Raw genomic sequence first — 22,316 nt, forward strand, 5'->3', positions numbered from 1 at the left:
ACAAAGAGGCAGAGGGAGAGATAGGGGAGGGAGAGAGGGAGACTGAGAAAGAAACTTAATACAAAGCATTCTACATGCATGCTGTACTCTGGTTCTTTGTACAGTATCACAAGGTGGCAAACTTCAAAGTAACATAGAACAATACCAGCCACTTTTATGTGGTTTTCTATCTCTAAGTCACTGTCCAGTCATTGCCACTGTCCAGTCATTGCCACTAAATCCACTATTCAAGTAGGGTGGCAGTACCTCTTTTGTTTCATAAACTCATTCAACCTTTAGGTTGCGTGGTGGCACTATATAATACACTGTGTACCAAGCAGCTATTGTATCTTGGTAATGAATAGATTCCAGCTTTCTGATTCTACAAACTCTATGTACACTAAAGTGGGCAAGTTGCTCCATAAACTTATGTTACATGTCTTGGTAGGAAAGCTATATTCCAGCTTCCTGCCTGTACTATCTCTCCAGTAAAGTGGGCATGTTACTCTACCACTTTACATATATATATATATAGATATATATATATATTTGAAGTTGTCCTGTCATAACAAAATTTCAATAAAAAAAAAGAAAACTGCTGGTCCCAAGGACTTTAGGAGTTGACTGTACATATGAAATATGGCACACTGTTGATAGGCAATCTTCTTTCATTATAAAATGTTTACATGAAAAACAAATGAATTGTTCAGGAAGTATATAATGTATGTATGAAAAAACAAACAAATTGTCAAAAATCACTGGCAGTAAGAGTATCTTGTACTGAGTAGTTGAACTTTGGTCTGAGAATGAATAATAGATTAAAGGATAGCATGGGGCTATTTTTGTGCTGAAGTGCTGTCTACATGCCTGTCCTTCCGTAGTAAATTATTGTGGCCTTCATACAGTAGTTTCACTAGTAGCGCACTTCCTGACACTTAACTAACACTAAACACTAAACCACACTGCAGATGGTGGAAAATGTAGCTGAAATTAATGTGCAAAGCTTGCAGATTGCGTAGGTGAGTCTGTTCATATACATGTAGCTTAACCCTTTTGTGTGCTTAGTGTGCCAATAGGAACAGAGAACCCCATAGCATTGCACATGCCATCCTAAGTCCTTAGCACAGAAAGGACTAAATAGAGTCCAACCTTGATTATCTGGCCATCTCTGGAAGGTACTTCTGTATCATCTGGACATGTTCACATGACAAAGGCAGTCAAAACTCCTACAAAACTCACTTGATTTATGCTATTCTGAAAAGAAACATGTTCTGAATTTTATGTTAATTTGTTTTAATTTCCATTAAAAAAAAAAAATAGGCTGGCATAAATTACACCACTGTCAAGGTGTGAGCTACATGTAGGCCCTACCTGGGTCAACAGCTATGCATTTATCCATGTACATAAACATTTTTTCTTCCATATCCGAACAAACGGCTTTGTCAGACACGTGGGCTGTCGCAACGTGGCCAGATAATAGAGGTTGGACTGTACGCTATGATTTAATGCATTTCCCACAGATTGTTTGAACAAACAGTATCCTTGACCAATGGACTGAAAGTTCAGGCAAGTTACTAGTTGACTCCCACATACATTGGTTGTATCATGAAAGACCTGCATATAAACTACAAATGCACCAAAAGCAAAATGTACTGGTAAATAACACTACATTCACTTAGCTGTCTACACTTGATTCTTCAGTTAGTCTTCAGTAAGAAATGGAAAGTGAATTTCTAAAAATACCTCTTAAAACTTAAGTGTTAATAAAACCGGGTACATCAACTTAATATGAAAGACTTGTATGTACATTGACTTCATTCTTTTTTCCTGTATAAACATGAAATGTTAGGCATTTCAAGAGCTTCAAACAGGATAGGCATTTATCCTAATTTATTATTGAAGGAAGTATAGTACAGTGTATCATATTTTGAGATGTCTGCTCAAGTATTACTATCATCCTATTGTACAAAAGTGAAGCAGCAACTAAATTTTCCCCCCTTTAAAAAAAAACCAACAAAACATGAACACTTGATGTTAGGTAGAGTTTACTCACCTTCTGCAACACATCTTAATTAAAACCATCCTAATTCACAAGAACCACTAGATATTGTTCAGGAAATGTGACTAATTCAGAGGAAACTTGTTCCTTATGTGGTAAACACACATATATTGCAAGTTTTCTCATAAATTCAAATTCCCAATACCTCCATAAGATTGAGTATGAATTTTTTTTTCTCAATCTTAAAATTTAGCCATGAGTCCAGCAGCATCAAAATCTGTCAGTTATGACTCCTTCTACATTACAGTAATGCTAGAAACTTACTTGAGGCACCCCTACTATGTTCAGTTAAAGGTCCTGTGTACATGTACCTTTGGGATCAGTGATATAAAAAATATCAAAAATATATTTAATGCATATGTTTTGGTCTGTTGTACCACAAAACATCCTATCATATGAAACTTTCACGATAAAGCCTAAAATATAAGGGGATATTTGTATTTTTCTCAATAAACCGTTAATGTAGACGGTTTAGTCTGGAAGCATTTTTATTATAACTATTGTTCACATTTTGTATATTTAACACTACCTAACATCGATTTTAGCGATTCAAATTTTTACAGTGGTTGTTTCTATCCTTAACTCACATTTTAGAACTATCTTAAAGCACTAATGCTGGGTTTTTGTTTCATCTGCAAATGGTAAATTATGCCTTTAGTGGCAGCCTGTTTACATATATGCACAATATGTACTTTCAAAACTGTGTAATCAGTCCTTCACAATCCGCATCGCGTAGAGCTTGCTCAAGTGTCGCCCTTGGACCACCTGTCTTGTTCAGCCACTTGTGCAGCATTTCCAGTATAGCATCTTGCATATTCATTTGATTCTTTTGCTGTATAACCTCCAATTCAGGATGCCGTATTTCCAACTGGATTCCCATTTCCATGAATTTTTGTGGAGAAAGTATTTTGGACAGAGTGAGAAGCTGCTTGTCATTCACACGGGTACTGGAGCTTTGAGATCTGAGGAGAAGAGAAATACGTTCCAATTATGAAAACACTGCAGTACTCGTACTAGGCTGTTAAAGGGTCTTGTGCTTTTTAATAATGATAATAATGATAATGATTATGATTATAATTATTAGAATTATAAGAATATATAAATAATAATTATAACCCCCTGTGTGCCACATTATGCTGAGACACCAACAAAGTCATGCTTTGGAGGAAAACATTGTTTTTCAAATCTATGTAACTTTTATAGACTTCTGTTACCTTGGACATATTATGAGCAAATTTGTAGAGAAAATGTCAGTCTTTGCTTCAAATGATGTAAGTTGTATGACAAATCTATGATTGCTTTTCTTTCAAATAACCAGTGGATATATTATTGACAAGGCAGGACTTTCTTACACAAAACAGTGACAGAAACTTGGAATTACTCGCAAATCCAGTAGGGAAAACTGCTTGATAGTAAATCACTAAATAAAATGCAAGCTGCATGTGAGAAACAAATTGTGAAAAACGCTCTCAGTGTACTGTGGCATTTGGCAAATTTATTGATTGGTTTGAGCGGGTTTTACTTGTTTCAGCAAAATAAGCGAACTTGTCACGCCGTCGACTGAGTCAGGCGTGCGAACATGGCACATAAAGAGTTAAACACAAACATGCCAGTGAAAAGTGGGAGTTAAAGAGTTAATGCTGAGTTTGTACATGAACTGACTACAGTGCAATCCTGTTTTATGAAATGCAGTTATAATGAGATTCTCATTACAAAGCAGTAAAAATCCATGTCCTTAAATTATCGTCTACACATCTTTGTTTATACTTTACTGTTTGACTCTAACGAAATGTTGATATCACGTAAGAAAACAGCCGGTCCTGACAACTTCCTTATAACAGGAGTGCACTCTATTCAAATTCTCTGAAGAATGAAATGAAAATTCTGCACGTAACACAGAACAATTAACCAATAACACTTGATCTTTGATCTGATCCTGATTAAGAGATTGATAGCACTTTATCTTTTGTAGCACTCTACACTGAAATTAGATATTAATTATTTTGCAAATGTTAAGAATAAAACATGAAACATACTTACGAAGCTTGTGATGGAACAGCACTTTGTCCTTGAGAGTCAAATTGAAATTATAGAGAAAGATAAAAGCATAAACATATTTTTTAGCACTTGAAACAGGTTCATGCACTTTTTTCTTCGAAGGTGGCTTATATTTATTTTGTGGTCTCATTTTAAAAGTAATATGAAATATAATTTACAATAAACGATTATAAAGATGAGGGTTGTAAGTCACAAATGTCCCTTTCCTTTCACAAATATAGGAAGTATTTCATTAGCTGCTTCTAGATGTCTGGCATTAACAAAAAGACAGCTGATGAAAGGGGCATTACAGTTTGGTGAAAGTGGACCTTTTTTATATTAAGTGGTCATTTGTATCAACATAGTCCACTACTTCTGTCCACTGCAAATGGAAACCTTTACAATTGCAGCAGTTGTACATAATATATATATATATATATATATATATATATATACATATATATATATACGTATATACACACATTGTCTGCAAATGCAGCCATCGTTTAACCCCATGTCAAAGCTATGTATGAAGTTCCAAGTGAGTGTGGCATGTTAGATTCAGGATGGCAATAGAAATTACACTGCAGGTCAATGTGTCTACTGTTTGGATTGTTTGGAATAGATAACGATACCAGAATGTTCAAGTACAGACATGTTATCAAAAAGCAATCAACTGTGTCGGGCAATCTAAACCTCCGTAATCATATATGTTACTTTAGGTAAATTTTGTCATAAAGTTGGTGCAAACAGAAGGACTTACAATGGACTCCTGTTAAAATGAAGTCTTTGGGACCGGCAGTTTTCTTTTGTTATATTGCAATTACGTTATAAACAAACAAATAAACAATAAAAACATAGAGCCAATAATGTTGTGGATTGAATGTTTGTTTTATTGTAACCAGAATTTCAATATAACCATGTTCGTTATAACAGGAATGCACTGTATTTGAAAGGACTAAAAATTCCTGGTTACAGTGCACTGCCATTATTAACTGACATGGTTATGTGGAAATTTTTGTCACAGGAGAGTAAAAATTCATGTCCCAAAATTATCATCTATATCTCTTTATATACTTTATTATTTGATTCAAGTGAACAAAATTTTGATTCAACAGTCCGGAGGACTTTGTTATAATGGGAGTTGCATACAGTGCACTCCAATTTTAATGAACACGGTTGTGACGAAATTCCGGTTACAACAAAGTAAAATTCAATCCCCAACATTATCCACTCTATATTTTTATTGTTTATTTGTTCGGTTATATCAAAATTACGCTATAACCAAAACAAAGAACAAAAAACTGTTGGTCCCAAGGACTTTGTTATAATGGGAGTCCAATGTATTACATGTATCTATTCAGATAACAATGCTACTAAAAGGCACATCATTCTTCATAATGGTTCTCATTGTGAAATAACGACTACACAAGGAGGACATACCAGCATCATCTTCTTCTGGAAAATGGTCGTCCACCAAACCTTGAAATCCTTGTTCAACCAGAACCTGCTTAAGTTTTGCAATCTGTTCTTTCCTTGGCGTCTTCATCTTCCAGGCAAGAAGCATGTTTCTTGTCCCCTTACAGCTCACATTCCCATCTGATCTGTTTGTCTTCACATACCCTTGGATTTGTCCCTGTCTGAATCCTAGAGCTGACCCTAATTTGGGGAGATTCTCATGGTCGGCAATATCTTCTGCTATATCATAGAGCTTCTCATCGCTGATGCCAGCCATGATTCACAGAAAGTTTTCCTGCAAAAATATTCAGAAATATGAATATCATAAATCTTTAAAAGTAGAGTCAAACCTGCCTTATTGGACACCTGTCTACAGTCGCCACCTGCCGTATGCAACCAGTAAATGAATTCCCTCCGAAAGAGAAAGGCCACGTTAGAGACCCTGTCTATAGCGGTGACACAACATTTGCTCCTGCAACAATTGCTCCGGTCTTATTTTCTCCAAGGACTTAGGGTTAGGGTTAGGGTTGTGATAGGGTTTTAGGTTTAGTTTGATGTGAGGATTAGGATTAGGGTTAGGGTTATATTTGTGGGTAGAATTTATGTTTGGCTAAGCGTGCAGATATTTCATGAGAGCAAATGTCGCGGGAGCAAATGTCTATAGCAGCTACCTTTTTCATCTCCCTTGGGTAATTGCTATAGACAGGTTTACTGTATTATACTTTCATCTTGCACATCCATCAAATAGGCATAAAGAACAATAATGAAATAGAATATAGGCAATTAGAATATGTCAATTATTTCTTACAAGAATCCTGACACGTTGATAAACTTGATAAACTTAACACAAGCTTGCAACAGTGAAAAATATACATTGTACATGCATTCAATGTGATCACATCAAAGGACAACTACATTTGTACATCTTTTCTTTTTAAATACTGTAAAACATGATATATTCGTGGCACGAAATTTTCGCGAATTGGAGCCGACGGCCTTTTTCGTGGCATGAAATTTTCGCGAATGGCCACTGGCATTCAATGCAGTATGTCGTGTAAACAAGAAATATTACGTGCATTTAAATTTCGCAAATCTTGGCGCTCGCAAAATTCGTGAAATTAAAATGCACGCGAACATTCCTCGTTTTACAGTACAGGTAATAATGACTTGAATGGAATGTAGCATCAGTATATACAGGAAAAACAGTTAAATGCATTCATTTTGTAACGGTATAACTATATTAGAATTGCACTACACCGTAAGACATAGTATTGCCTAATGTTTGTACCACGGAGATGCCAACTTCTTCACATTTGGAAAAAAACAACAACAGACAGATATACTTTTTTAAAAAAATCTGATTTCAGAGAGGAGAATCAGATTTTTATGAAATCTTGACACCACCACTAGCCTGTTGATCCTAGGCCAGTGAACTCATGAAATCTTGACACCACCACTAGCCTGTTGATCCTAGGCCAGTGAACTCATGAAATCTTGACACCACCACTAGCCTGTTGATCCTGGGCCAGTGAAATGCCAGGAAAAAAAAAAAAAGTTTTCCTGGTAAGAATGGGCAGGTAGAATGTTGCTACTTTATCAACATTGATGAGAAAACTGTAAAGCATCTGCATACTTCCCGCCCATTTAGGCTCATCATTCAACATTTTTGTATGGGCTGCAGGAATTTAGTAGTACATCTGTCTATGATGATGCCGTTTTTTGCAGTATACAGAGTATATCAGCTTCATTTTGTTTATTTTCATTTGAAAGATAAAAAGTTGTATTTTCAAGAGGCAATATCATATTTCACTGTTTATTGTACTGAATACTATAAAAAATCATATTGGTTGGCATCTCTAGTACCATAAAGTTGATGTTTTTGGCGAGTGATGGGGTGAGTGAGTCTGACCATAACAAGAGTGTGAATTAAAACAAGCATGAAGGACATGGAAAACTCCTATCAGAAAAAAAAAAAAAAATATCCACACATGTAATGTTGCCTCTGCATTATACAGTGAGTAGATGTCTTCCAGTGATTTAAAAACATACAACCAAATTACCACTAAATGTGAGCAATACCCCCATACCACTTTATGACTTTATATTCAGGAAATGAACATGAAATAATCTTAAAGTTCTGGCTGAAGTCTCTCGGACAGATTGGGATTACAACCTCAGGCTTTATGTGTGGTGCTATAACCATAGGATTGTTGGGAATGTAGTTCTAACAAAGATGTTTTTCTCTCTGTCTTTTCACTGAACATGAACTCAAACTTTAAATCAATTACTGAGCAGTTTTGTTGAATTATCCATCTTCACTGCCTCACCCCCATATGGTCTAAAACCAATTTAATATTGTATACTAAAACCAATTTAATATTGTATAAAACTAAAGTAAAAGTCAAATTATAAGTTCGAATAATATGGGGCAGTGTAAATGTAATAATCTTGAAACACAAAGTAACATGAAATTTGAACATAGCGTAAATCTGCAGTGTGAGCTGCAGCTCATCTGCTCATAAATGATTATTTAAGCAAAAGCCTGTTTATTCAACTATGACTATACAGTGAATGTAGGGGGCTAATTTTGTGTGAAGTACATGCAGCACAGTTGCAAAGGCAGACACTGCATTTAGCAGGCACACGGTGTACACAATAGATACATGTACAATGCTCAATACCCTCCTTGTGTAGACAGGATTGAGTGCACTAACAAAAAGCTAAACAGAGTCTTTCAAGCTTGACATGGCAATTGAATTAGTACAACCTGTAAACAGCTTCCAAGCACAGCACTGGATAATGTACACTGCAGATCAGAGAAGCACGAAAGAACTACATGTACATTGTATTCCACCTTCCTGGTATAGATTACACAGACTTCTAGTACTTTGTACTACCATCAATATACTTTATATTTATTTATCTATTTCAGCATATTTTAACCGGATAACAAAATCGGCAGGTGAGTGCTGTTTTTTCAAGGTCCTAGCTGTACAAGCCACTACATTACATACCAGTACATATAAAAAACAAAAAACAAAAAAACAAAGTATGAAGGACAGTTGAAATCAGTCATAGCTGGATGTAGTAGGAAATGACAAAATAATATAATAAAAAAGTTGTATAAAAACAGCAATTAAAAATGGTATATATACCCAATCAAACCGTTAGTGTATAATATGAGCTAAAAACTCATTCCTGCAGGAGCTTGAATTCACAAGCCCACAGTAACAGAAAAGCAAAATTAGGTGCCTATGATGACAAGAGTCGACAATGGATAGATTACAAACAGTTTCATGCCCATTAAACTCGAATGATAAAAAGCTCAACTGCCAGATGTATTAAACATTAGCTGGCCGCATTGCCCTGAAAAAGTACACTTGATCAAGCTGTTTTTGCCAAGAATATTCAATATTTGGCTTCAAATGTCACGCCCCATTTTCATTTTTAAAAATATATCAAAAGCTGTGATAGCATCTCTACCATGTCCCAGCTGTCTCCGCGGTTCGAGGCGCTTGCACGATCTCCGCAAAGTTGAATTTATATCAGAAAATCAGTTTAGAAAATTTGATGCTCACTTACCTACTATCGTTTTAGGCGGTTTTTCTTGGAAATAGTCCGTATTTGTCCTGAACTGACTTCGTAGCTGATCAAGTTGAGCGCGCACACGATAGGGCCCGTTAGGTCCTGCAGTACAGTGTATACTAAACATGAGGTCACATTGCTCAACGGCAGCTCGTTCTGGGAATCCCCAAACAAACTGCTTTGGAGCTTCCGTTGCGCCGCTTCCGGCCCCCGATGGGGGCGGAAGTCATTTTACAAAGTACAATCAACGATCCTACACTGGGCAAAGATGTACGAGATGTCTACCGTATTAAAGGGACTGTACAGTACTGGTTGAGGTGGGGATTCATGTTTTGAACATTCCTAAGTGAAATAATGAAAAGCCTCTTATGAAATATGAAAGAGCATGTAATTTTAAGAAGGATTCAACATTTATTTGATGAAAATTGGTTTTCAAATGGCTGAGATATCCAAAAAAGTGCTAATAATAAAAGGCGACATGCCACAACTTTATTAGGATCTCTTTGTTTCACCTTGTTTTTGGATATCTCAGCCATTTCAAAACCGATTTTCATCGAATAAACTTTTGATACCCCTTAGAATTGCATGCTCTTTGACATCTCATAGAGTGGTTTCTGAATATCTCGCAAAACATTAAAAGCTAAATCCTCACCTCGACCAGAACTGTACACACCATTTAAATAGTGTAGGATCTTTCTATCAATACCCGTAGCTTGCATGCTGATCAGTGGCGTATCTAGGAAAAACGGCGCCCGGGGCAAGCACGAAAATTGCGCCCCTAATTTCTGAAAAAGTGTTCAACCCCAACCCCATCCCGGTAGGAACTTCAAACAAAGTCCACATGATGCTTTTTCAAGCACTTAAAAGGGATCTTTTGAGGGTGATTTAAATGTAATGAATTTTGATAGATTTTGGCGAGCGAGCGCAGCGAGCGAGCCGAAAATTTTTGTATTTCAGCTTACAAAACATGGAATTCTTGTCATTTTTTGCTTACCAAATCTTACAATTCTAATCAAGATATAGTGACAGCCTTATAGATATCGATTTATACCAAAAAACTGAGGACTTTAAAAAATACTCTAAATTAGTGCTCGCGAGTGAGCCGAAATTTGTAAATGTCCTCGTCATCATCACGTAATGTTCTTATCTTTTTTTTTTAATATAAATTTTGGCGAGCGAGCGCAGCGAAATTTTTGCATTTCAGCTTACAAAACATGGAATTCTTGTCATTTTTTGCTTACTAAATCTCACAATTATAGTGACGACCTTATAGATAACGATTTATACGAACAAACTGAGGACTTGAAAAAATACTCTTAAATTAGTACGAGCATGGACCTGTAGGTCCATGGTACGAGCGAGTGAGCCGAAATTTGTATATTTCTGCGTCATCATTACGGTTTTTTCTTATCTTTTTTGATTTTTTCTTGCGCCCCCTCCCCCGTATTTTCGAAACCGTTGGCGTCCTCTTTTGATCCAATCGCCGATCGCTTCAGAACGAATGAAATTGCAGTCGCTGCTCCGTGTAACATTTTTCCTGCTAAATATAAAATGACATGAGTGAACACAATAGACATTATCATTTTGTCCGTTTCGTCATGTTTTGTTGTTACATGGTGTATCTTCCTCTCTTTTTTTATACAAATTTTGGCGTGCGAGCGTAGCGAGCGAGCCGAACATTTTTGTATTTTAGCTTACAAATCATGAAACTCTTGTCATTTTTTGCTTATTAAATCTTACAATTCTAATCAAGATATAGTGACGGCCTTATAGATAACGATTTATACCAACAAACTGAGGACTTGAAAAAATACTCTAAATTAATACGAGCGAGTAAGCCGAAATTTGTATATTTCCGCGTCATCATTACGTTTTGTTCTTATCTTGTTTGATTTGTTGTTGTTTTTTGCGCCCCCCCCCCATGTTCGAAACCGTTAACGCCCTCTTTTGATCCAATTGGCGATCGCTTCAGAACGAATGAAATTGCAGCCGCTGCTCCGTGAAACATTTTTCCTGCTAAATATAAAATGACATGTATGAACACAATAGACACTGTCATTTTGTCATCATCACGTTTTGTTCTTTCCTTCTTTTTTGTATAAATTTTGGCGAGCGAGCGCATCGAGCGAGCCGAAAATTTTTGTATTTCAGCTCACAGAACATGGAATTTTTGTGTGAACACGATAAACACTGTCATTTTGTCCGCGTCATCATCATGTTTTGTTTTTATCTTGTTTGATTTGGTTTTCTGCCCCCCCCCCCCCCCACCATTCTCCCCCTTCCGGGCGAGTTTTTTTTTTTTTCTTCCTTTTTCTTCTTGTTCTTCTTCTTTTTCTTCTTCTTTTCTTTTTTTCTTCTTCTTCTTCGTTTTTTTTCTTCTTCTTTTTTTTTTCGTTTTTTTGCGCCCCAAGGAGTGGCGCCCGGGGCACGTGCCCCCCTTGCCCCCCGCCCCCCCTAGATACGCCACTGATGCTGATAAACATTAATACCCATGGGATGAATGTATTGTATAGACTATTGTAGTACTTTGTGCGTGCGTGTTTTTCTGTCTTCATTATGTCTTGTAGACCAAGTATACATACGAACACTGGCGTAGCCAGGGGGGGGGGGGGGGGGGCGATGGGGGCGGTCGCCCCCCCTAAGATTTGGACCGGGGATTTGGGAGGCGGAAAAAAAAAAATGCGTGTATACTGTATACATGCACATGAAGCGGGTCTCCTTTGCAACCTTTCATCAAATGAGATCATATTTTTTTAATATTTCACTCAAAGTGTGCACCAGATCGTTGAATTTCAATTCAAAATATGCAAAGTCTCTCGTGCTTGGGAGGGGGTATCCCCCTCCCAAACCCTCCCCCTCTCTGCCTCTTTCCCTAGCTTAGTACACTTTTTAGATTTACAAAAAAAAAAAATATATGAATAATTCTGAGTGCACAAGACTTATCACTTATATTCCGAAAACTCAAAGTTCCCTCATGTACAAGGGGAATTTCCCCTTTTAATCGACCCTTTCCTCTCTCAGTCCCCCCCCCCATCATTTTTTTAATGATTTCCCAAATATTTCATCAAATATGCGTATACGAGATATCTCAATTTCAACCTTAAAAAGGCAAAAGCCCCATCGTACGGGAAGGGTGGAGATAACACTCGCCCACGCCTTATCCCTGCTCGCCCGCCCCTCCCCCCCCCCCCCCTGCATAGAAGTAGACTGTGGCTACACTTTGAACATAAACAGTTTTCCAAATATGACACAAAATGTGTGCATCAAAACGTTTAACTGCAATCAGAAAATTATACAGAATCTCCTTCCACAGACTTGCTACACTTCTCTTCTGATTGACAAATTTCCAGATATTCCAACAAAAGTGAGCCCCCAGATTGTTGAATTTCAGTTCTAAAAGCTTAAAACTGAAAAAAAAAAGGCTCCCTTGAATATGGGAGAGGTATCTTGCCACCCTTCCATTGCTTGTTACTCATTATCTAGACTTAGCACATTTTTGGGAATGACAATTTCCAAATTTTCCACAAAAAAGTGTGCTCCAGATCGCTTTATTTCAATTCTAAAAACGCAAAAGCTCTACGAGCGGGAGGGGGAATCCCCCTTCCCCTAAAATCTACCTCACTAGACTTTGTACATGTACATACACACAGATGATGCACATTCGGAATAAGAGCTAAATTCCGTGATTTTAACACTTCGGTGAAAGAGTATTGCACCAAAATTTGCAGCAGATCACTGAATTTCAGGTCTGAAAATGCAAAATCACCTTCGAGTGGGAGGGGATATGCCCCTATCTACACCCTCGTCTTCATGCTTTTTCTGTTTGATTGCTGAACAGACAGCGTTCATGATATTCAGTGTAAGAATTAATACAAGAAGATTATTTAAATGACACCATTTTATAGACAAATTGTTCAATAATAATCTACACTAAAATGATACGTACTGCAACCATAAACAAGTGGGACTGTTTCAAGTCGTTAAAACACGCAAAAACATGCATCAAATTGCACCATTTCCAACATCAAAATGCAAAAAGGTCTCACCGTGGGGAGGGGGGACACCCCCCTCCCACACCCTCCCCCCCCCCCCTTCCCTCGCTCCGCTCGCTCGAGTTCAGTCTCGTTCATGATACTCAGTGAAAAGAATTAATACAAGAAGTGTATTTTAAATTATACCATTTTATAGGCAAATTGTTCAATAATAATCTACGCTAAAATAATACTGCGACCTTAAACAAGTGGGACTGTTTCAACTCGTTAAAACACGCAAAAACATGCATCAAATTGCACCATTTGCAACATCAAAATGCAAAAAGTTTTCACCGTGGGAGGGGGGAACACCCCCCTCCCACACCCTCCCCCCCCCCCCCCCCGCTCGCTCCGCACGCTCGGGGTCAGTCTTGTTCATGATATTCAGTGAAAATAATAAATACAAGAAGTGTATCTAAATTATACCATTTTATAGGCAAATTGTTCAATAATAATCTACACTAAAATATACTGCAACCTTAAACAAGTGGGACTGTTTCAACTCGTTAAAACACGCAAAAACGTGCATCAAATTGCACCATTTGCAACATCAAAATGCAAAAAGTTCTCACCGTGGGAGATGGGGGGGGGGGGGGGGACACCCCCCTGCCACACCCTCCCCACCCCCGTCGCTCGCTCCACTCGCTCGGGTTCATTCTTGTTCATGATATTCAGTGAAAAGAATTAATACAAAAAGTGTATTTAAATTATACCATTTTATAGGCAAATTGTTCAATAATAATCTACACTAAAATATACTGCAATCTTAAACAAGTGGGACTGTTTCAACTCGTTAAAACACGCAAAAACGTGCATCAAATCGCACCATTTGCAACATCAAAATGCAAAAAGTTCTCACCGTGGGAGGGGGGACACCCCCCTCCCACAACCTCCCCACCCCCGTCGCTCGCTCCGCTCGCTCGGGTTCAGTCTTGTTCATGATATTCAGTGAAAAGAATTAATACAAAAAGTGTATTTAAATTATACCATTTTATAGGCAAATTGTTCAATAATAATCTACACTAAAATATACTGCTATCTTAAACAAGTGGGACTGTTTCACGTCGATAAAACGCGCAAAAACGTGCATCAAATATCAAATTGTACCATTTACAACATCAGAATCAGAATGCAAAAAGTTCTTACCCCCCCCCCCCCCCTCGCTCGCTCCGCTCGCTCGGGCTCGGTCGCTTCGCTCCCACGCAGACTAATCGCCCCCCTAAGATCAAATCCTGGCTACGCCGTTGCATACGAATAGGCATAATTCATGGCCGGCGGAGCATTTTCAAAAGTGTGGGGGCCCCAAAGGTCACCAGCTCATCTCTCCCCTTCCATTTCCGGGTTTCTTCAGCTGACAAGCAAAGAAAAAAAAAAAGAAAGAAAAGAAGGTCCCCAGCTCATCTCTCCCCTTCCATTTCCACTTCTTTTTTTTTTTTTTCAGCTGACAAAAAAGAAGGTATGTTTCTATTTAGTGCCACTTACGTACTCCCGGGTTAAAAAAAAAGCGTGGGTGCCCAAAGTGATGACACCTTATGCAGAGCTACCAAGTCTCACGCAGAATGCGTGAGACTCAAGCAGTTAGGGTCTGTCTCGCGATCTCACGCATGGCACCCATTTTTCTCACGCATCGGGAACATAGCTTAAAGGATTAAAGTGAGAGTTGCAAATATTGAAGGTATATTTCTCTTTTGACTTTCAAAATAAGTAAAAAATTGAAAAAGCTCCCTACCGTGGGAGGGCGGACACCCCTCTCCCACACCCTCCCCCGCTCAGTCGCTTTGGTCCCTCGCTCACGTACACACGCGCGCGCCGAGACGCCGAGTCATGAAAATCTCACTCATAATTTTTTTTGAACTTGACATCTATGCTTATGCAGGGCTCGACACTAACAAAAATGCACGTCGGGCCACCAAAATTTCAGAAAGGAAGAATGTGGTGACTCGATCGGGCCACCAAAAAAGGTCGGATATTTGCCTTTGGGCCACCAAAAATAAAAGTTAGTGTGGAGCCCTGCCTTATGTATTCCTTTGTACAATATGATGCACAAAAAGTGTGGGGGCCCGAGTCCCCACAGCCCCCACGGCTCCGCCGGCCATGTAATTCCTCTTCAATTTTGTCTTACAATGTAGGTCCTAATAGATTTTTTAAAAATGGGAAATAATGGAAAGTGTGTTTGTGTCTTCGTGTGTGTGTGTGTGTGTGTGTGTGTGCGCGCGCGCGCATTATTTTGATACTAGGGTGACACACGTTACAGAACTTGGAAACTTACAAAAATGGCTACCAGTAGGCCTATATACAGAATAATTTTGAGGACGTTGTTTGGAAAGTTGTGTAACTTATCAACACACATTTTGGATTTAGTTCACGTTGAATAGTTTAAGTTTAATCACTATAGTGCATTCATTGCTTCTGAAGAAGACGTTTAATTACTTCGAATTACGCTAATTCTATTATTCGAAAGGAAAGTTGGAACAGAACGCTACTTTACCAGTGTCCAGCTGAGAAACCGTCACTGCAAACGCTGGGTATAGTCTGTATGCTTTCACTTGCTAATTCCCTGCAATGACGTCACAAGTATCAGGCGTGTTCAGCGAATTACGGGAGAAAGGAGAATGGTATTCTCCCAGCTTTATTTTGCACAAATTTTTCCGTGAGGTCGGGAATTGTAATAACTGGGGCTGACTTAAACCATTGCAATTTCTTGAAATACTGTTCATGTTTAATATCTTTGAATGGACAGTTTGTTTGTTTGTTTGTTTGTTTGTTTGTTTGTTTGTTTGTTTGTTTTGTGTGTGTGTGTGTTTGCATGCATGCAGTCACTTTTGTGGTTGCATCCATCCAGTTTTTACGAAGGAGGGGGCTTCGTGCGTCTCGGGTTTCTTTCGGTGCATCTTGCCTTCTTTTTTCATAGCTTGGTCTTCTTTCTTCCTATTTAAATGCAGCAGTGTGCTAAGACTTGAATGAAGTTCCCCACCCAGAGCCCGGCGGCCTTTGCCGGGTAGTATAGGCCTACTTCCGCTATAATCAGGTCCTAGGAACCGGATTTTTAGTTTTTTGTTTTATTTTGTGGTTTGTTTGCTTGTTTGTTTTTTTCGTTCTGTCGAAATTTCATCATAACCGCACAAACACAGCATAAGAGCCAAACACGCAAACCATGCTTACATTGTATGTTGATTTTTGCATACTCAGATACGCTGAAAAGCTATGCTGAATGCGATAATATTTCGGTAATTTCGTCATTTAAGAGAACGCATATAGTTGTACGTTCAAAGGAGTTTGAAAAATGACGGTGTAGGATTCGGAAACAGTTTGGTATTTCAGTGGTTCGTTATTCCGAAGACCGAAAGTTCGTGATTTCTAAAGTTTAATAACTTTCGTTATTACGAAGGTTCGTTGACAGGAAAACGAAATAAGGTTTGCTATCTGAAACCCAACTTTTTTTTTTCCATTGCGGAATTCATTTCATTTTGGACTATGAACTTTCGGAATAACGAACCGTGTTTCATTTTCCGATTAACGAACCTTGGGGATAACGAAGATTCCTATATCATTTTCGAATAACCAAACCTTCGTAATAGCCAACCCGGCTTAGGCACTCATTCGGCCTTATTTCATTTTTGTAATGCCGAACCTTCGAAATTACAAACCTTTGGAATAACGGCACAAATGCTCGTAATAACGAACCAAAGTACATGTTTGTTTTTGTTTTTTTTTTCGGATTTAATTCGGGTCATTTACGCGCGATTTGTGTGTTTTGGAATAATAAACGTTCGAAATAATGAACCTTAGTGTACTTCATTTTCGGATGAAAGAACCTTCGGAGTAATGAACATCACACTAAGATTGAACGTAATTTCCTTGTCGCTCATCGCCCATTCAGAGACGCTCTGTAAATGTTTGTTCTGCTGTAAAATTTCCTATTAATCGATCTGCACTTCTTTAACTGTAATGGAGCACATTTCTTTTGTTGTTGTTTTTTTTTAAGCAGCGGCGCATGGAAATGACTTCGTTAGAACGGGAATTTCGCTATAACCGTGTTAGTTGTTTTTGTACTTTTGTTTTTCTTAATCAGCGACACTTCGAAATGACTTCGATAGAACGGGAATTTTGCTATAACCGTGTTAGTTGTAACGGGATTTTTGTATATACGGATGCTTATTCCCAGACCGCGCCGTTTATTATGTCAGAGAGTAGCAGAATGCAACTCGATTATACCGGGTTCGTAAACCGCCACACGCCGGAACACAACGTGATTAAACAGGATGAAATAGCCATTACTACCCCATCGTGTCGGTAGAGCCTTGGCAAAACGTGGCAAAACGGGAGAACACACACACACACATTACACGCGGTAGAACGTGACAAAACGTGAAAGGATCGTATGCCCTGACATACCCACCCTTCCTGTCCCGGTATGGACTGCCTATATGATTTGTTGTGTTTTGTTTTGTGTGTGTGTGTGTGTGTGTGTGTGTGTGTGTGTGTGTGTTTTATTTTACGGTCATATAGGGATTTATATTTATACTATGACAGCATAATCATCCCTTGGATCACGGTCTTTAGGAACTGTTACGTTCAGTCGTATCATCCTGTTTTACTCCATCCCGCGTAGTACATTTCTCATAACACCCACATCGTCTGCGAGTGCCGTGGCAAATTTTTGACAGCTTAAAAATCTAGTTTGGCATCCGCGGCTTTTATTTTTGCCCATCACTGTCCAATTATACCACGCCGTCTCACATGCATCCCGTTTTGTCCATGGCAACCACCGGTGATTCCCGGTGGCTGCCATCGCTGGATAAGAAGACTACAACTGTTTATGACATCACAACCAAATAACCATATAAGGAAAATATGAAGAGAATTCAGCAAAATTGCATTTTTTTTTTCTAGCATGATGATGAAGCAGTTGACCCTCTTTCAGAAAACATGCATAATACATTACCCTACATATGTCGGTATCAAGTGTATGTCATGTGTACTTTCTTCTTTTTTTTTTAAACAAATTTAGCTGGATTAAAAAAAAAAAAAATGTTTTCTTGATATTATTTTGTAGTGACGTCATAATATGTTTTCTTCTCATCCAGCAATGGTGGCACCAAAACTTTGGAAATTCATAACTTTTGAACGGATTATTTCAGTTTTCTCAAACTTCACTGATGTGTTTTACAAAATATGCTGCATTAGCTCAGTCATCATGTACAGTATGTCCCCCAAAAAATTACAATCCATTTTGGCATTGATAACTTCCAATGTGATTAAACTGTCTGAACGCTATTTCAGGGTCTAAAAATATAACATCTTACCTATATTTTGCAAAAAGCCCCATTCAACGTGGTAAAGTGGTCAGAGAGAAATGTGAATCATTGTGAAGCATGTCGTTGATGTGATTCTTCCAAGTTTAGCACTTGCATGCTCTTTGAACTGCATATTAATGTGTGAACACAATGGACAGAACTTGGAGGGAAGGGATTCCTGACATGCTCTACAAAAATCCTCATTTCATTTTGACCACTCAAGCAAATCGGATGGGGTTTTCTGCAAGACGTGGGTAATAAGTTATCGTTTCATTCCCTGAAATTGTATTTGGATTGATTCACTATTTTTAAAGTTACCATTGCGTAGGGTCCTGTCGATATTTTTGTCAAGCCCACCGGAGGTGAAGGGAGACTAGGGGATCGCCTGCGGCGTCTGTCCGTCCGTCGTCCGTCCGTCCGTAACGCTACAAAAACTTAAATTACTTTGTACTGAGTGCTTCAGTGTCAATCAAACTTTGAGTGAAGAGTGCTTATGCAAAGTTACACATGTTACCAAACAGGAAGGTCACCTTAAGGTCAAAGGTCATAGGCAGGGTCAACAAACTTTGTGAAGGGGCCAATGTTAAGTTTTTACGACTTGTTTCAATTATGGCTCATAACTTTTGATTGGTATGTAACCAAACTTGGATGGTAGGTGTCCCTTGAGGAGTTGAAGGTCACCACAAGGTTAATGGTCACAGTATTAGGTCAACAAACTTTTAGGGGCCAATGTTAAGTTTTTACGGCGTGTTTCGATTATGGCTCATAACTTTTGATTGGTTCAGTATGTCCGTTTGTGACCAAACTTAAATGGTAGGTGTCCCTTGTGGAGTTGAAGGTCACCACAGGGTAAAAGGTCACAAACAGGGGTCAGCAAACTCTTAGGGGCCAATGTTAAGATTTTATGGTGCGTTTTGATTATGGCTTTATAACTTTTGCTCGGTAGGACTGTTTGCGACCAAACTTTGGTGGTAGATGTCTGTTGGGGAGTTGAAGATCACAACAAGGTCAAAGGTCACAAACAGGGGCAACAAACTTTTAGGGGCCAATGTTAACTGTGACTCTGTTTATACAAATGTGTTGTGGTACATTTGTGGGCAAGACACATTTCGGCACTTGCCTTGGTTTTTTTTTTTTTGGGGGGGGGAGGGGGAGGGGGGACATACAGTATGTTTGAGGAAACGACATACAGTATATTTGAGGAAACTTCCCCATTGAGGAGCCATGACAGATGCTGAACAGCCTTGAATGAATAATTATCTCTTTTTTTACTCTCCAGGAAACAATCAAGCAAGCTTGGCGAGAGTTGGACCAAAGGGATTCCTATCGAAGTCATTCCCATGGCCTACCGCCCCATCGTCAGGACCATTGAAACCAAGTTTGGTGGCAGTCCAGAACTCAGGATGGCCAAGAGTAAAGCTGTATGTTCTCCATTCTTTTCAAAATATTGTTCGAAGCTTTCTTTCATGGTATTTGTTTTTATGCCAAATTCATCCAATTAAACCTAGTTAAAGGAAAGTGAACATTCAACATATTTGTGACTAGCCTGTCATTTTAATGTTTTGCCAGTTATATGAAACTGTCATCACAAATTGTCAAGACATTGTACTATAGACCTACATGTATTAGGAGAACCATACATTATGGCGGAGGCATACCAGTCGTTTCTAGTTCAAACCCTGATATAGCAAAGTGTTTTCAGTGGTCCCAAGGAGATTATGGTAATGAGAGTCCACTGTATAAAAGCTCATTGAGTCATTGCATCAATTTACTCTACCATCTGGATAAGCTGAGAGTGAAAACATTCATAAACCTTGGAAGGGGAGTGTCTGAAATCCTTTTCAATCTCTTTGAAGTCAAGTCAGTTCATTTTATTTGAACCGATTATTTGTAGATTGATACAAAGTAACTAATGAACAGAGTGACAATTTAATGTGATGATTGGGTAATACATGCATGTTTTAATACATGAATGGTGGTCAGGGTCCCCAGGAAGCACAGCGTATGATTAGGGACCATTTAACATAATTAAATTGTACTACATTTACTTACACACACAGAGTAAAAAACAGACAGCACAAACAAACTAAATATAAATTGTTAATTGATGGCTGGCCAGCAACATTATTTACTCCTAATACTTGAAAGAGATTGTCCAGGTTTGTTTGTGTGTTTGTTTGTTTGTGTTTATCTATCCTAAAGTTTCTGGTCTTGATACAGACTTATATCAAAGATATTCTGTAGTTCAGTTGAAACATGCATATGAATGATTTCTGCTAGTAGTAGTTTGTGCATGAAATAATTTGTCTACCAAATTTATTTTGACTTATGTTTGAAATTGTTTTCTATCCTAGGGTCCAGTAGTAACAGACAATGGAAACTTCATCATTGACTGGAAGTTTGAGAAGCAGCCAGAGAGTTGGGACTCCGTCAATCGAGATCTTATGATGATACCTGGTATAGAGTTTGTTGTCTATCTATACAGTGCACTTCCATTATAACGAACACGGTTATAACAAAATTCCGGTTACAACAAAGTAAAAATTTTGACTCCAACCTTATCAGCTCTATTGTCTTTCAAATTCATGAATTCATGACGCCTGTCCGGTGATCAGGAGGTCGTAGGTTCGAATCCTGCTCGAGTATGTATGCCCATGATTTTTTATCTTGGCTACTACTAAAAAAAAACACTGATCAATTCAGTGCTTATTTACGTCGATGTAGGGCAATTTGTCAATCAGTTGCAATCTATTGTCTTTATTGTTTATCTATTCGGTTATAACAGAATTTCTATAACAAAAGGAAACTGTCAGTCCCAAGCACTTCGATATAACGGGAGTCCACTGTATCATGATTACATTTCATCAATAATTGTTTCTGTTTGGATGTTAGCATCCATCTTTTTACACACTTAACCCATTGAGGACGAGTCCCGAGTATACTTGGGCAAGTGTCTATGGGAAATGTGTGTTGAAGGTGACTCGGTCGAGAGGACCTTGGGAGAGCTGCACTGAATTGACGGCCAGTGCATGCGCACACAAACATCTTATCCGTTCATGGATTTGAAATTTGTGCGCATGTGATGTGTGCCAATGCGCTGGCCGTAGTATTCAGTGTATGTAGCTCTCCCAATGTCCTCTCGACCGAGTCAAATTCAGTCATCAATTCGAACAGAAAGGGACTATTGGCAGAACCAAACGTTGCCCGAAGCCTGTTTTCAATACTTCAACTTAACTGGCAAGTCTTCAAATTGAAGAAATTTTTGGATTTTAAGTTGATATTTACCCGCGATACTAAATCTTTCATGATCCTGAATACTACAATGCAAAGCCCCATTACGCTATGCGTATGGGGCTGCTGGTCGCAGTTAATTGCATGATTACTAAGACATGAGAGCACTTTGGGGCGAGTAAGTCTCACAGTGTTAGTTATATGAAAGGTACTTTAACCTAAAACACAAACTAAGACAAGGAAATTCAGGGAAACTTTTGAGGCACCAAAACTTTATATTATCTTTAATTGTGATATACATGTATGTTGACCTTACATGAACTCACGGAAAACAAGCAGAAAGATAATATTGCTCAGTAGGATCTGTTATTTAGAACTGTTGTTTGGGCATTGGCAGATTGACCATTTTCTTTTAACCTGTACAACAAAGTAGTTAAGGCAGAGTGTGTGGATATGACAGTGATTCCCGAGACATTCACAAACTTGAATTTTGGAAACATCATTCACTCAGAAAGTTAAATTAGAATGAAACAGACACTGATATTATCACACATTCATGATGTACCTCATAGTAAGTACTTCTTCTCTTCATGAAATTTTGTTTGTAACCTGTTGAGGACGGGCTGATTTTGCTACAAC

At 38.4% G+C, this 22,316-nt stretch overlaps 2 protein-coding genes across 2 annotated transcripts in view; one reads left to right on the top strand and one right to left on the bottom strand.

Annotated features, from left to right (window-relative positions):
• The window catches only part of LOC140241332 (ribose-5-phosphate isomerase-like), a 44,128-nt gene that overhangs the window by 18,945 nt on the left and 2,867 nt on the right, over positions 1 to 22,316 (top strand). The window contains exons 6-7 of the mRNA XM_072321060.1: positions 19,726 to 19,867; positions 20,801 to 20,903. Coding sequence (XP_072177161.1) covers positions 19,726 to 19,867; positions 20,801 to 20,903 — 245 coding nt within the window. The remainder of the gene's footprint in view (positions 1 to 19,725; positions 19,868 to 20,800; positions 20,904 to 22,316) is intronic.
• On the bottom strand, positions 2,721 to 9,236 carry LOC140241595 (uncharacterized). The gene is made up of 4 exons (XM_072321329.1): positions 9,116 to 9,236; positions 5,519 to 5,828; positions 4,079 to 4,106; positions 2,721 to 3,000 (listed from the first exon to the last, which is right to left on the bottom strand). Exons 2-4 carry the CDS (start codon positions 5,808 to 5,810, stop codon positions 2,733 to 2,735), a joined length of 588 nt encoding a protein of 195 aa, XP_072177430.1. The 5' UTR covers positions 5,811 to 5,828; positions 9,116 to 9,236; the 3' UTR covers positions 2,721 to 2,732.

Source organism: Diadema setosum, chromosome 18 (assembly GCF_964275005.1).
Source record: "Diadema setosum chromosome 18, eeDiaSeto1, whole genome shotgun sequence".
NCBI lineage: Eukaryota > Metazoa > Echinodermata > Echinoidea > Diadematoida > Diadematidae > Diadema > Diadema setosum.